This window comes from Vitis vinifera, chromosome 13, assembly GCF_030704535.1.
Source record: "Vitis vinifera cultivar Pinot Noir 40024 chromosome 13, ASM3070453v1".
Taxonomy (NCBI): Eukaryota; Viridiplantae; Streptophyta; class Magnoliopsida; order Vitales; family Vitaceae; genus Vitis; species Vitis vinifera.
In genome coordinates this window covers 24,308,907-24,323,625 of record NC_081817.1, presented here as the reverse complement: position 1 = coordinate 24,323,625, position 14,719 = coordinate 24,308,907, and the positions used below count along the sequence as shown (strand labels likewise).

The window sequence follows — 14,719 nt, the reverse complement described above, 5'->3', positions numbered from 1 at the left end:
GATAATATCAGGTCCACTCCCCTATGAACTTCTTATCAACCCAAAAACTCAGCTCTCCAAGTAGAATTAGCAAAGTTGGATGCTCATTGAATTGAGTCACAAGCTATGCTGCAGCAGAGTATATCAGCCAATGGGGTGGACTCAAAATGCCTAATGAGTAGGAGAAAAGAGAGATCAAGCATGAGTAATTAGGTAGTAAGCCTTTAGGTTTCATTAATATCAGTGTAAAAATATGTTAACATAATGAATATCTGTTAAATTTGTGCAGAATAAAAGGATTTCCAGCATGTCAATCCCCACACAAATGTGGAAGCATGTTTGTGGAGGCATCAAGAAACGCAGCGGTAGGTAACCAAAGAATCAGTCATTCCACCTTTGTATGTAATTTTCACCACCTGCCCCTTCTCTAGACCATAGTAGCGTGCAATGGCATCGTCTTTCTGCATAATAGGGAACTGAACAGGAAAATAAATAAAATGAAAACATGAAAGGTCTTGTTTTTTAAAACAATCTTGTAATCTCCATAACAAAAAAATAGAAAAATATTTTTGACAATTAGAAAACATATAACAGTTCTGCTCTTAAAAACATAAAACAAGGGCTCTACTTGGGAAGTGTTTCCAACAGAGCCTAAGTTTATGTTAGCTTGATCATTTAATCAAAAGATATTCAGGCATAATAGAAGTGATGTCAAAATTTTTTATCATGGTTTAGCAGTAGTTTCAATGTAATGATGCCAATGTAATGAAAGCATCATCCTTCATAAGAATGTGAAAAATTTTCACCCAAAAGAACAAGCATGCCTCATCTCTAGATGGTCAGAGGGTTGGTTTTCTTAATTAGATAAAATAAATATCTTCTTTTGTTAAAAGTTTGGGATCCTCAACAAGGAAAAGCAATTTCTTACCTGCTTATCTTCCAGCTTGTATTTGTTTACCAGCTTTCTCTTTTCTTGAGCGCTCAGAATCTCATGCTTTGGCACCGAAACATGCTTTGTAATATTAATCAAAAGTTCCGTGATCTGAAGGCAAAGTAAGCCAACATGAAACTTTAGTAACTTGAAACAGAATTTAGAATCTACAATAATATCAATCCACAAAGTTCCCAGATGAACAGAAGTTAGATAGAGACATTCTCCAATTTTAGAGTTAAAAAGTTATATGAAGGAGAGGTAAGAATCTGTCAGTGTTGCTCAGCATTCATAAGCATAAATTTATGGAGAAACAACTGATATTTTCAAATGTGTTACTTGTGAAATTTGGCACGTCCAGTATCATTTGAGATCTTGATCTCAGTAACTGAAATCTTCAATTGACGTTGCCTCATGAATTCCAATAAAGCACATCACAACATATATTCACAGAAATCAAATATATATTAATAGAAATTTGTATAAATTACTATTGAAAAGTAAAGAACTATTTCTATAGCCTGTGTAATGCCCGGTATTGAATGAGCCTAATAGTTTTAGCCCAGCCCAGCCAACAGACCCAAAAGCCTTGTTCAAGCCTGCCCTGACACCTCAACCTTAGAAAAACCTCCCAAATAATGTCATAGAATTCCACCTAGTAACTTACCAACATTCATTAAAAATAATAAGGAAATAAAATCCTTGTCTTGATTGGCAATCATTTAGGACGTGAAATCCACCTATACTTTCAATAAATAACTTCAAAATTTTGGAGATATTGGGCCTTAATTCTTATCATCCCACAATTTCTTTTCTTAACTTATTTCTGTTCTCTCGATCTTACTCCTCGTAAGCAAGTGATGAGTGAAATCTAGGAAGACACGAGAGGAGTTTGTCAACATGAAGAAGACTAAAAGAATTGCAAACATTGTCATTGATCCATTTTTAGAAATGCAATTAAAAACTGTTTAAAATAGCAATAAAAAAACATTTCTCATGTTTAAAAGAACTGCAGAGGGCTATAAAGACAAGGAAAAGCCCAACAGAACATGCACCAAGGTAATGAAATGAAGACACCCAAGGTCTCAATATGAAGTAAATTTGTCACCCATGTGGCCATGAAATAACCTGAAGTAACCTCTCTAAAGCAAAAATGATCTCTAAACTAATTCTCCATGTTAAGGCATCTAGGCTTTGTTTTTGGCTCCAATCATCATCTCTTGCATTTAGACTCCTTTACCATTTCCATCACTGTGACTTCTTCTCATTAAACCATGCTAATCAGTTAGAATTTTCCCCAGAGTATTCTTATATGTATATCCACCCATAGGCTAGAAAGTAGACAGCCAAAGTATTCAATGCCAATCTAGATCCTCTAAGGATGAATGATGATGCAGAATTGCATTTCATTTCAGCACGGGCATAGTCATAGTAGCAACCTATTTTCTTGCTCAAGAAAAACTAAACAGATTTTTCTGTTATCACAATCACAGAGTTTAAAAGAAAAATGCCTAGTTGATGCCATATATTCCCTTAAGAAACCTGGTCAAAACTAAAGTAAACATGAGAAGATGAAAATGTTGCATAATTATAAGTGACTTACTTGGAAAAACTCAACTTTAATTGGATATTCATCCACTACTTTTCGAGCGTGGGAATTCATCTTACTTTGCAAGACTAATATAAGCCGGTGCAAACCCTCTCTGTTAATCTGTTGGAAAATGACACGAATTACAGCCTTTCTTATTTCATCTGTTCCACAAAAAACAACTAGAATCTGCAAAATAGAAGTAAAAGAAAATGAAGTTACATTATTACAAGAGGCACAAAAGATTTCCAAAATGGTGCTTTGTCTAGGCAGGATATTTATAAATAAATAAAAAAAAATTAAAAATTATGAAGAATCTATATGAGCGACTTATGAGAAACATACTCTGTAAAAGATAAATAAAAGCATTATATGAGGACAAAAGGGATGTTTTCATCATTAAATAACTTAAATTTCTCAACAAGTAGCACGTACCAGCACAAACTGTTGGTCAGTTATGTTTATGTCCAGTTAATATACTAAAGAAAGAAATCTGAACCGATAGAGAATTAAAGGACATACAGCATCCTCCACTTCTATTATGAGATCACTAAAAAGAATGGTTCGTTTTCAATTGCTAGTCACTACAAAGGACTGTTTATTTTCACCTTCTAGGTCTATTCATACTCTTAACATTTGCAATCAGTATCTTTTATTGTCAACCTACATTTATAGCAGTGCTCAAAGAAAACAAATTTCAACATCATGGAAATTTAAGATGTGGAAATTGTTAGAGCAAAAGAAGACTTTGTAAACAAAAAATGAGTATATGAAGCTCCAATAAAATAGCCACTAGTGTCATGACCCTGTTCTTCTAAAATTTTCCCATTTGTTTAATTGTCCTTACTGCTCAATGCATATTTCCCTAATCAAATGAGGTGCAGGACTTCATAATCTTTTCCCTACACTAGACCTCTGCACTCTGAAGATGCCTGGCTTGAAATGAATTATAACAATAACTTCAGCAATGTGTAAATCTGAAAATAATTCAATCAGCTAGGCATATGAAGTTCTGCTTGTGAAGAAAATCCAAAGAAAGAAAGAAAGATAGATTGGGGAGGGATCAAATGTAGATGAAGGCCATGGTACTCACCCAATCACATTGAAAAACGATGATAATATTGAATAATAATGATTAATATCCTTGAAAATGAGAAGAACAAAAATCATTTTTTTTTCAAGTTGTTAATAGCTATGAGTAGAACATAAATTGGTTCTTTAGAAGAACGCATTATTGACTATGGAAGTAGAAAGTGCAATATTTGGAAAACAATGTGTCACTGTTGATGTCGAAATTTGTGCAATCACGTGGACATATGCATATACCATGTGTAATTTTGTAATCTCATGACTCCAACTACTTGCACTGCCACATGCATGCTCTGCACTAATGCGCCCCATGTTAGGCTAGAATTTACATTTGGCACAAATGTCTAGCCCCTTTAGTGGATGTCTACATTGTTGATGCATACCAGTGGTGGATGACAAGGGAGTGTGCCTCTCACCTTTAAGTGGGGATACTTGTTGAATGAGGTACCACAACTCTCTTCCAACACAAAAACGAGGGAGGAAGGTCATCCCCTTTCAATTCACAAAGTGTCTGCCATCGAGGGGGCAGTGTCGACTCAACCTCTTAAATGGGCTATGTAGAGATGACCCTTCCCCCTCATAGGATGGTGTCCACTTAACCTTTCACATTGATGGTTCTGATACAAACAACCTCATTCTATAAGGGTCACTTCCTCCACATTTGTATCACTCCATGGCCTCTCCACTTGGTTTTCAAACTTCTTTAAAGAAGTCACACTTAGGACGTGGCATCCTGATGCATTAGCCTTGCCTGAATCAGTGCCAAGCTTGGGGATTCTTACATAGACTAGGTGCACCTTGATGGACTTAGTCTACCTATCATCAAGCTCTTATGATGGATTGGGGGTCATGGTTTAGAGGATGGAGTTAGAGGCTTGTCAAGACAAGATAGGTTATACCCTACATCAAACCGAATTCAACCTACCACTAAGGGCTCCATCATTATGCATTGTCATGTATCACCATAAGCATGAGGGTACAGTTACATGGGTTGGTTGAGACAAGTCTATACAAACCTCCTATTCATCAAGTCTTACCAACCAATGTGGTTCAACCTTGGACTGCTATATAAAGGGCCCAAAGATATTCATTTATAAAGAAAGGGAACAACATACGGGAACAGCAAACCAAAATCATTCTTTGGGTATATGTTTCCTTAGAGCTCTTGAGCCTATCTCCAAGAATCCCCTCCTAGGCGCTCCGTCCCACCTTGGGATTATTGCCACTTGCTCCTCCACACCCCACAACCCAACCCCTCATCAAGCTTGACATCTTACTAGTCCCATGGCTTATCTCCTATTCCACCAAGAACCCCTATCATCAGATAAAAAAAAAACCCTTACAATTTGCTTTTCTGCATTATGATTTAGCCTTTTTTTTTTTTTGCTTCACATAACCAATCTTCTATTTTACAGAATTGACATTACAAATTAAGGGAGCTTTTGCTTAAAGGAAATTTCAAAAATTGTAACAACAGAGCTTCAAATTGCCATAGCCTCAAAAACACAAATTCTGCTTGTTCCTACTTACATGAAAAGGTGAGACTTACATTCCATGAAGAAATTTACTATGACTCAACGATAGTCAGAATTTTCCACAAAACAAAATTACGAAACTAATACTTTGGCCTTTGTCAGAATACAAATCAAAATAGACAATTTCTGAACTACGATGATTCAACTGTAAAAAAAGGATTTTTTAAATCAGAAAATGATAGTAACTTCTATGTCAAATGCAAGAATTCTTTGAGCCTTACCTTAAAAAGTTAATCACTTTCAAAAAATGTTTTGAAAAATTGAGACATTAAAAATATTTTCCTATCTCAAATTTTAAAAAATTTTAGAAGAAATTTTTAAAGATATAATTTGTCATATGAAACCCAAGAAAACAAAAACCTGAACCAAAACACCCTCCTCTTTTTCTCAGCTTTCTCAGTAACCAAACAAAACCTAAAAAGGTAAACCAAAAAAAAAAAAAAATCAACACGCAAAACTCTGCCGTCGACCAAAACCTCTCAAACCCTTGTTGGGTCAGTGAAAAAATATGTATAAGAAGAAACCGAAACAAAAGAAACCAAAGTTCTGGAAATCAAAATTTTCCAACATTTCAGTACAGCTGCCTAAAGAGATCTTCAACAAATATAAGAACACCTGAAAGGAAGAAAGAAAAACAAAATAATAATAATAATAATAATAATAATTATTATTATAGTAATAAAAGAAAACAAAAACGTTGGGGAAATTCGAGCAGTACATCGGAAGCCCTAGAACTGATGTATGCCTTCTATGTAGAAAAAAATGGTAAGCCTTGGGGCTACTACTACGCTAACTGTTACATTGTATGTGCACTCTGAACCTGAAGCAACTCCGATACCAAAGGATAACAACGACAAGTCTAAGATGGAGTCAAACATCGTTTTCCAAAAAAAAAAAAAATCAAAATCACCAATAATGCAACTTTTATTTCATTTTTTTCTTTTAATTTCCTCCTTTTTCTCAGCCACCAAACAAAACTGATTATTTACATACCTTTTTGGAGGGACTGGAGATGAGAGGAAGGCAAATGCGGAGACGGCTAGGGTCGGGGTTGTGACCGAAGGAGGCACGGAAGTCGGAGAGGGAGCGGGTGAGTTCGGAGTGGGGGACGTTGTAGCCGCGGTCGGAGAGCATCTGGAAGAGGGTTCTCCGAGAGAGGTAGTATCTGTAACTCTCTATGCTGCCTTGCTCCATATCGGCTGTGATGCAACTTCCATTGCCATGGCTTCCGGCTTGGCTCTCCATCTTCCCCGACTCCCACTCGAGAGACTGATTTGGAGGGAGGGAATGCGTTAAGGATCGTTTTGGTGTTTTTTTGTTATACTCGTGAGACTGCCTCAATTATTTCTACTCGCTTCTTTCCTTTAATCGCCCAACTCTCATTTTTCCACCTTTTCCCACTTCCTTTTTCAATTAGATTAATGTTTTTTTTCTTAATTTAGATGTTTTCAAAAAGGAAAATAAAATATTAAGTGATTTTTGTTTTTTTCCCTTAATAGAAAAAATCAAATATTTTGATTTTTTTTATTCACCTAAAAATAATTAAAAATAACATATTAATATCAATTAACTTAATTAAACCGAAACTATTAATAACAAGTTTACTTTCATTATATTGGTAGATAATAAATTATTTTTTAACTAAATAAAAAAAAAATTAATTTTTTCTATTCAATTAAAAAACAAATACTACTAGTTTGGACACAATGCTTTACTTTTTATTTTTAAAATTTAAGAAAAAAAATTCTTCACTTCCTTGAATTTTTAAAATTTTGAGAAAAGTTAATGAATTTTTATTTTCTATTTACTTAAATTTATATATTAAAAACATATGTAAAATTAATTATTTTATTATTTTTAAATTTATTTTAATAATTTGAAAAGAATAATTTAACATATTTATAAATATCACAAAATATAAGGATTTGCTACCTTAATAAAAATTTTACTTTATATTAGATTTGAATTTATAGTTTATATTGATAGGTTTTTTAGGTGGGATATACTCACTTTCTACTAATACAAAGTATATGTTTCTTTATCAACTTTTAAATAAATAAATTTTAGTATCATTCTCTTCAATTTATTATCTCTATTTATATCATTCCAATTTCTATAAATAATAAATATGCCCTCACCTTTCTAATCATAACAAATCTCTCTCTAATTCAACACTTCAATTCTTCAAATTTTAGACTCAAGTCAACTACCTGATTCAAACTTGCCATCCTCATCAGTCATCGAGATCCACCATTTCTATGCTGGGGATATGAGCAATCTTGCGCCATTCTTTCCCTTTATCCCTTTGGCACCGTTTTTTCAGCAGAGGACATCTATAAATCTCGAGAACAGAGAGGGAGGCGGGCAGCCCCTGTTTCGGAAAGGACTTCAACTTATCGCAGTTCCAAATCACGAGACGTTCGAGAGATGTGAGGTTCTCAAGCCCCAGATTGTCCAGGGATTTCAGATCTGGAAAATCCGAAATGTCGAGAGAGAAGAGAGTGGAGGGCAGCAGCAGCCACTCCTCGGAAAATGACTCCAACCCTCCTTCTGTACCTCCAACGATAACCAATCGTCTAAGGGAGGGAAGTGTTTGTAAGCCCCATTCCTTCCGAGATTCCATAAGCTTGTAGCAAGACCCGATGTGAAGTGAGGATAGATTAGTCGGCAAACCCCCTTCCGGAAATGAAACAATTTCTGGACAATCACTTATCCACAACTTGTCAAGCGATGTAAGGAGGGTGTGCATCCGTTGGGGCAGTGACTTAAGCTTCTTGCAATTGCTGATAAAAAGTTCTCTCAGGTTGGAAGCTCGCAATCCTCCTTGTGGAAAAGACACCAGATTCGGGCAATCATCGATTTTGATTTTGTGGAGAGATGTGAGATCCATGTTGCGAAGTCCATCTGGAATGTAAAAGGACTCCAGATTTTCACAATTCCAGATATGAAGTGTCTTAAGCTTTGTGAAGAAGGCTAATGGAAAGGACGTGAGAGAATCACAACTTCTATTTATACGTAAATAGGCAAGCCAAGGGTAGTAGTTTTGCGTGGTCTCCTCAGGAAGGGGTAACTCTACTTTCCGACACTGCTTGATTTCAAGTGATTTCAATGAAGAGATGATGGGCAAAGACGTAAGAGAATCACAATCTTCTATGTACAAGCTCTGGAGACTGGTATTATTTTGAGTCATTCCCTCCGGTAGGGTCTCTAGAATGTGGCACTTTTCTATTTCAAGGGTTTCAAGCATGGGGGGCAGCCCCATCTCTGGAAGAGAGGAAAGACTCTGACATTCCTTGATAACCAACTTCCGGAGAGATGTGAGCTTAAGCAAAATCGCTGGCAATTCCACTTGTATGGAACAAATATTACTCACTTCCAACTCAGTTATTGAAGGCAGGTGGACAACACTACCTCATCACATTCTTTTAAATTCAGTTTCTGAATGGACGGTGCCTCTGGAAGCTGACACACCAATTGCCCACATTCTAAAATTACCAGACTTGTTAAAACAGGAAGGTGCTTGGGCAAATCCCCTTTCAGCTTTGGACAACTCTCAATACGGAGCTCATTGAGATGAGGGAACTCCCCCCCTTCCACTCCAAAACAATCCCATTCCTCCCACTCTGATATCTCCTCAAACACCAGAGTCTGCAGGCTTCCAAATGGCTTAAATGAAGAAGGCCCATTCCCATAAAACTCCTGCCCCACCTTTTGCAGAACATCATTCTTCACAATGGAGAGGTTCTGGAGAGACCGTAGCTGTCCAAGAGGTGGCAAGGATGCACAATTTTTACAGTTAAAGAGTTGTAGACTCACCATGTTGATGAATGAAGGTTCCCCTAACCAGCTTGGAAATTTTGCACCATAGTAGCATCCAATGGAGAGTTCTTTCAGGTTGCTATGAGGCTGCAGCTTTTCCAGCACACTTGCTGCATCATGTGAATCACCGGCAATTGCATTATCATCTTCCCAATTCAATTCTAACTTGTCAAGGCACTCCTTACCCTTCATATTACTCTCAAAGGCATCCCTAGCATCCATCACATTCTGCAACTTGAAAATGGTAAGTGTACCACTAAGGTGTGAAAGGTCCCTCAACTCCCCAACTCTTGATCCTGTATGCTTACCGACAACAAAAGTAGTCAACGTTCGAAGATTTTTCATTCTACTCATTTCCATTGGCATCCTTTCTAGCTTAGTCCCATCGATTTTGAGATGACGTAAGTTGATTAGTCTTCCCATTTTTGTTGGCAAATCAACAAGATATCTACACTCTGATAGCATCAACGTTTGCAAGTTGAAAAGAGTAGTTATTGATTCAGGCAGTGTTATAATTGAAGTATGAGAGAGGTCCAGATAGCGTAGGTGTTTCAAATTTTTAATCGAGTGGGGCAATTCTTCAATGTCATAGTGACTCAAAGACAAAACCCGCAAACACCTCAATGTTGACAACAAACAATGTGAGACCTCCTTGCTTAAATAGAAATTACGAGCAGCATCAGAATAAGGAGGCAGTGCTAGGAAGGTCCGTAGACTATAGATGTCAAGAAATGATTTAACTTTCTTGAAGACTTTGGAATATTGCCAAATGTACGAAGAATGTCGAATCTCTTTATAAATTTGAATTTGATTTTGTTGTTCGCCCACCAATCTAAAACAAAATTTTCCTGATGTAAATTGTGTCAAATCATGAATCAGATCATGCATCACAAATTGAGAATCATTGTTATGGTATCTTTGAAAGAATGACCTTGACAATAGATTATCGAAACACATGCTACCAAACTCTTCTATAGTTTCCCCTCTTTTGGAGCCATCTAAGAAGCCTTCAGCCATCCATAACAATACTAACTTCTCCTTTTCAAACACATAGTCCTTGGGGAATATGGAACAGTATGCAAAACATCGCTTTAATGTTGTAGGGAGATAATAATAACTCAAATTCAAAGCGGGAAGAATACTATTTTGCTCATTTGGCAAATCCCATACATCATTGTTTAACACTTCATTCCAAGCAGTGCTATCCTGTTTAGAGCGTAATAAACCTGCAAGAGTCTTCACCGCCAAAGGCAAACCTTTGCATTTTTTTGCTATCTTCCTACCAATCGATTCCAAGTTTTGGCATGCATCTGAATTTAGATTTTTGAAGGCCTGCTGTGAGAACAATAACCAACATTCTTCATCAGTTAGATGACCAAGCTGATAAGAAGGCCTTGTTCGCATAATTGATGCCACATTCTCATTGCGAGTTGTTACTAAGACCACGCTGCCTTGTGCTCCGACGTAAAAAGGAGCTTGTAGGACATCCCAATGGTTGAGATTCTCGTTCCATACGTCATCTAGAACAAGGAAAAATCTTTTCTCCTTCATTTCATTCTTCAATTTTTCTTGAAGCAATTCCAAGTTTTTAGATTCACATTGACTTTGTGTGAAGGACTCAAGAATTTTTTTTGTTATCCCTACAACATCAAAATCATCCGAAACACAAACCCAAGCTCTCTTTTCAAAACGATTCTCCACCCTGCAGTCATTGTAGATGATCTGAGCCAGGGTTGTCTTGCCGATCCCGCCCATGCCAACTATGGAAAAGACAGAAACTCTATCACCCCCGGTTGCTTCATTTGACAGCATCAATTCAACGATCTTCTCCTTATCAGCATCCCTACCATGAATACGAGACTCAACTACTGAAGAAGTAGTCTGTAACCTTTCTTCCATTCCAAACGACACCCCTCCAACACCCTCTCTCAAAGGAAGGTCAAGTCTCCGTTTGGCAATCGCATCTAACTCCCTTGTGATTTTCTTTATTTTTTCACCCATCTTTTTGTTAAATGACAGAGCTCTAGGATCCAAAGCACCATAAGTTGGGATGAGCTTGCGTACCTTGCTTGTGCTGGCTTGAGGGCCTTCTGTCAAACTCCTTTGCCTGGCTTTAGTATCAAACTCATCCACCACATCTTCAATGTCATAAGCCAAAGATTTGAGGTCATCCAGCCAAACTTTCACTGCTTTCTCCCTGATCTGCTTGTTCTCAGCATCATGCAGCACTGCTTCAATATGGGTCAACGTCCTCCTCCATTCTTCGAGTGTTGTGTCAACTTTTTTCCGGCGAGCGTACTCTAACAGCGGGGAGGCGATCAACTTGTCAATCAACACACCAAGGAAGGAAGATCCAACTGCCTCAGCCACAAACATACTTTCAGTAAATGGGAGAGAGGAGAGAGCAAAAGAGATAGGAGAAGGGAAAGTTTCCACAGGTTGTAAGATTGTTGTTGTAGCGACCGGTTCAACTCACAAGAAGATATGGACACAAACACCCACTATACGAAATTAAAAAGAAAAAGAAAATAAGGGAAGGGTCATCTTATTCTACAGAGAAAGGCAGTTTGATCCTACTGTAAAGGGGCTTTGGCTTTGGCTATGTATCATACAGAGCAGTTAAGAGGGATTTTGAAGGGCAATTCATGTGACTCTTGGACTCTTTGAAATTATTTTTGGAAGTGTTGAAATAATAAAGTCCCATAATTCAGATAAATTTATTTTCATCTAAATTTAATTTGTTTGTAGTTATTTTCCGTCATTCTACCTCAATTTTATTGTTAGATATTTTGATTGACTGGTCTTGACTTGGTATAATACTTGTCAACAGGTTTGAGGTTAGCTAAAATGCTTGTCCAATAATAAAGCATTTTCCAAAAGAAAAGGTCAAAAACTAATATAAGTGCATCGAGTCTCATGTCCATAGAAAAAGCATCTTTAAAAGTATATTGATTCCATTCTCAGTAGAAAAAGCAACTTTTGACAGTGACTCTCACATGGGTATGTCAGGTTGATGATGGTCCTACTGCCTTTCAACACTTCGAAAATATGGAAAAGCAAATAACCTACTTCTTTGAGGTTCCCACTTTCCCATTTTCCTTTGTACCTATGTCATTTCACTGGGTTTATAGGTATAGGGCAATGCCCTCTCTACAAGATCCATGGAGCACTCTCTACGCTCTTCACTCACAGATGTTTAAGTACGTACATGTATTAAGCAGGAGAAAAGGAAGTACCCGACCTGTTTGATACGACTCAATCCAACAACTAAAACATGAGTCGGGGCAGTTTGGCCCCAATATGAGAACTCCCTTTTGTTTTTGGGGTGGGATGGGGTCGGCATAAAGGTTACTGCTTGAACCTACTTCATTGATATTTGTATTAAGACCGTTTTAATTATGATTAATAATGGTTTATATCCCCCGTATTTATAATTGAGATGAGAATTAGACCTTTCGTGTGAATTAACTTACCAATTCATGTTAGAAAATAATACTTGTTAATTGAACTCTACCAATTACCCTTTCAATAAAATAAAATGACAATCTTTATGGTCATTATCGTTGTATTCATCATCCTCATCATTTCCATAATTCATTATTATAGAGCTCGTTTACATATATTACTTGCTTTTTGTTTTTAAAATAAAAAACTCTTAAAGGACTTTTATAGAAAAAGTAAGGGTTTGTTTGATCATATTTTATGAAATTTGTTTTTAAGTTAAAGAATAAAAAATGATTTTTCGGTATTTTATAAAAGTATGGATGTTTGACATTAGAAATATTTTTTAAAAAAAGATTTAGAAAAATATGTGTAATTTAAAAAATAATAATAATATTTGAAGATTTTTTGTATTGATATTAGATCGGAAGAATGAAAGAGGTTGATATCATGTTTAATTTTATTTGGTTTTTTATGGTTTTTTTTAATTCTCTATGTTTTCATTTTATTTTTAAAAAATTGATGAAAATAACTTCTATTTGTTATCTAAAAATAGTTTTTATTTCACTTTGTTTCTACAAATATTTTCAAAGAATAACGGTCAAACAATATTAAGAATATTTAAAGAAACTTTTGATTTTTTTTTAAAAGTGATTTTTGAAGAAAAATAGAAAAATGGGAAGTGTATCCAATATCTAGGAGATAACCCTTGGATTCCTATAAATGAAAACACATTCGTCACAAAGTGGATATAGTAGTCACGATTTAATTCAACCTATCTAAAAAAATAATAATAAGAATTAAAGGAAGAAATAATTTATGAAAGGAAATGGATAAATAATGTTAGATTCATGAGTGGTAATAACATAATCTACATTTTAGAAAGATTAATAGAAAAGGCAACTACAAAATCAGATTTAAAATAAAAATGAAAATTGAGTATGCCCTCATCTAGAGCTATCACTATAGTTCATAGAGAAATAGCAAAAATAGATGTCTTTCAAGATGTTTTAAGAGTGTTCAAGATGCTTTGAGAGTTGTAACACACTGAACAAAATGATCCCTTTTTATTTTTTGAATTAATTGATTAAAATGATGAAAAGATGTCAAATTTGTAAATCTAACATTTTCCATTTTTGAACTTGAAGAGTAACTCATTTTCGACATGGATATCCTTTAATATTTTGATTATTTACATATGTTTTAAAAGAAAAGATTATTTTTGCAAGAAAAAAGTAAGAGCATTTTTATCTAAAATGAGTATTTTTCAGGGTGAAAGAAAAAAGTGAAGGTTTTACAAATTAGGGATGATTTCATCTATTTTAAATTGAACATGCTAGAATTTTTGCATCTCTTTAAGTCTTATACCCACTTAGAATAAATAATTCAAACTTTAAAGTTATGTTTAGTTCCTAAAAAGCACGAGAAAGAAAAAAAAATTTGTTAAGAAAAATAATTTTCTTATATTTTGTTGTATTATGAAAAAAAATTAAATATAATTAAAACTATGTAGAAATGTATATGCTTTTAAATTATCTAATCTTTATATTGAAAAGTTAAATTAAGCGAAATGAGTTTGAAATAGTATATAAAAATAGTTTGTTGACTTTACATCTATTTTTTATTTTTTTTTCTTCTCTATTTTTTCTTTTACAGCTTTCTTTAAAGCCGTGTTTGGTTTCTGGAAAGTTTGAGGGAAAATGTAATGGAAAGAAAATAAAGAGGAAAAGTAAAAAGAAAAAAAAATAGTTAAGGAAAATAAAAAATGGATTTAAAGTAAATAAATTATTTTTATATACTACTTCAAATTTTTATTTATTTATTTATTTAACTCTTCTATATAAAGATTAAATAATTTAAAAATATACAAATCTCTTCATAATTTTAATTATATTTAACTTTCTTTCCTATTTTTCATAAGAAAATCAAATATGAGAAAATCATTTTCCTTAACATTTTTTTTTCTTTCCTTAATACTTTCTGGGAATCAAACATAGCCTAAATTTTCTAGTAACCAACATAGCCTAACATTTTGAACTTCCAAGTGATGATGTTCCTTGTAAATATGCTATGTTTAGGTTTTAGTGAAGACATCTAGATCAACTACTCAATTAATTACTTACTTTGGAGATCCCATTTAAACAATGTTGGTCAATGCTCAAGACACTGTTGGAACTTTTTATGTTTGCTTTTTTTATATGTGAAAGGAAATTACAAAAGAACTTTCTCTGATATCTAAAATCCAAATCTCTAAAACTATGTATCTCTCTATGTAACTTCCCTAACTCCCTTCAAATGACTAGATAGCAAGCCATTTATAGGCAATTGATTACTCTC

General features: G+C 34.8%; 3 protein-coding genes across 5 annotated transcripts; all 3 read right to left on the bottom strand.

Moving 5' to 3' along the window:
* Positions 1-181: 181 nt before the first annotated feature.
* On the bottom strand, positions 182-7,422 carry LOC100258335 (DNA-directed RNA polymerase V subunit 5C). 3 transcript variants are annotated; one of them, XM_059741530.1, is made up of 5 exons: positions 7,333-7,422; positions 6,116-6,391; positions 2,514-2,687; positions 908-1,021; positions 182-455 (listed from the first exon to the last, which is right to left on the bottom strand). In XM_059741530.1, exons 1-5 carry the CDS (start codon positions 7,354-7,356, stop codon positions 330-332), a joined length of 714 nt encoding a protein of 237 aa, XP_059597513.1. In that variant the 5' UTR covers positions 7,357-7,422; the 3' UTR covers positions 182-329. The 3 variants fall into 3 exon arrangements, with proteins under 3 accessions (XP_059597513.1, XP_059597515.1, XP_059597514.1); XM_059741532.1 differs by having other exon boundaries at positions 2,514-2,621; XM_059741531.1 differs by having other exon boundaries at positions 7,261-7,375.
* Positions 7,184-11,661, bottom strand: LOC100263478 (putative disease resistance RPP13-like protein 1). Its single transcript, XM_010660870.3, has one exon. It carries the CDS (start codon positions 11,315-11,317, stop codon positions 8,507-8,509), a length of 2,811 nt encoding a protein of 936 aa, XP_010659172.3. The 5' UTR covers positions 11,318-11,661; the 3' UTR covers positions 7,184-8,506.
* Positions 7,356-8,384, bottom strand: LOC132252605 (putative disease resistance protein At3g14460). Its single transcript, XM_059741995.1, has one exon. The coding sequence runs from the start codon at positions 8,382-8,384 to the stop codon at positions 7,356-7,358; it is 1,029 nt and encodes a 342-aa protein (XP_059597978.1).
* Positions 11,662-14,719: the final 3,058 nt, after the last annotated feature.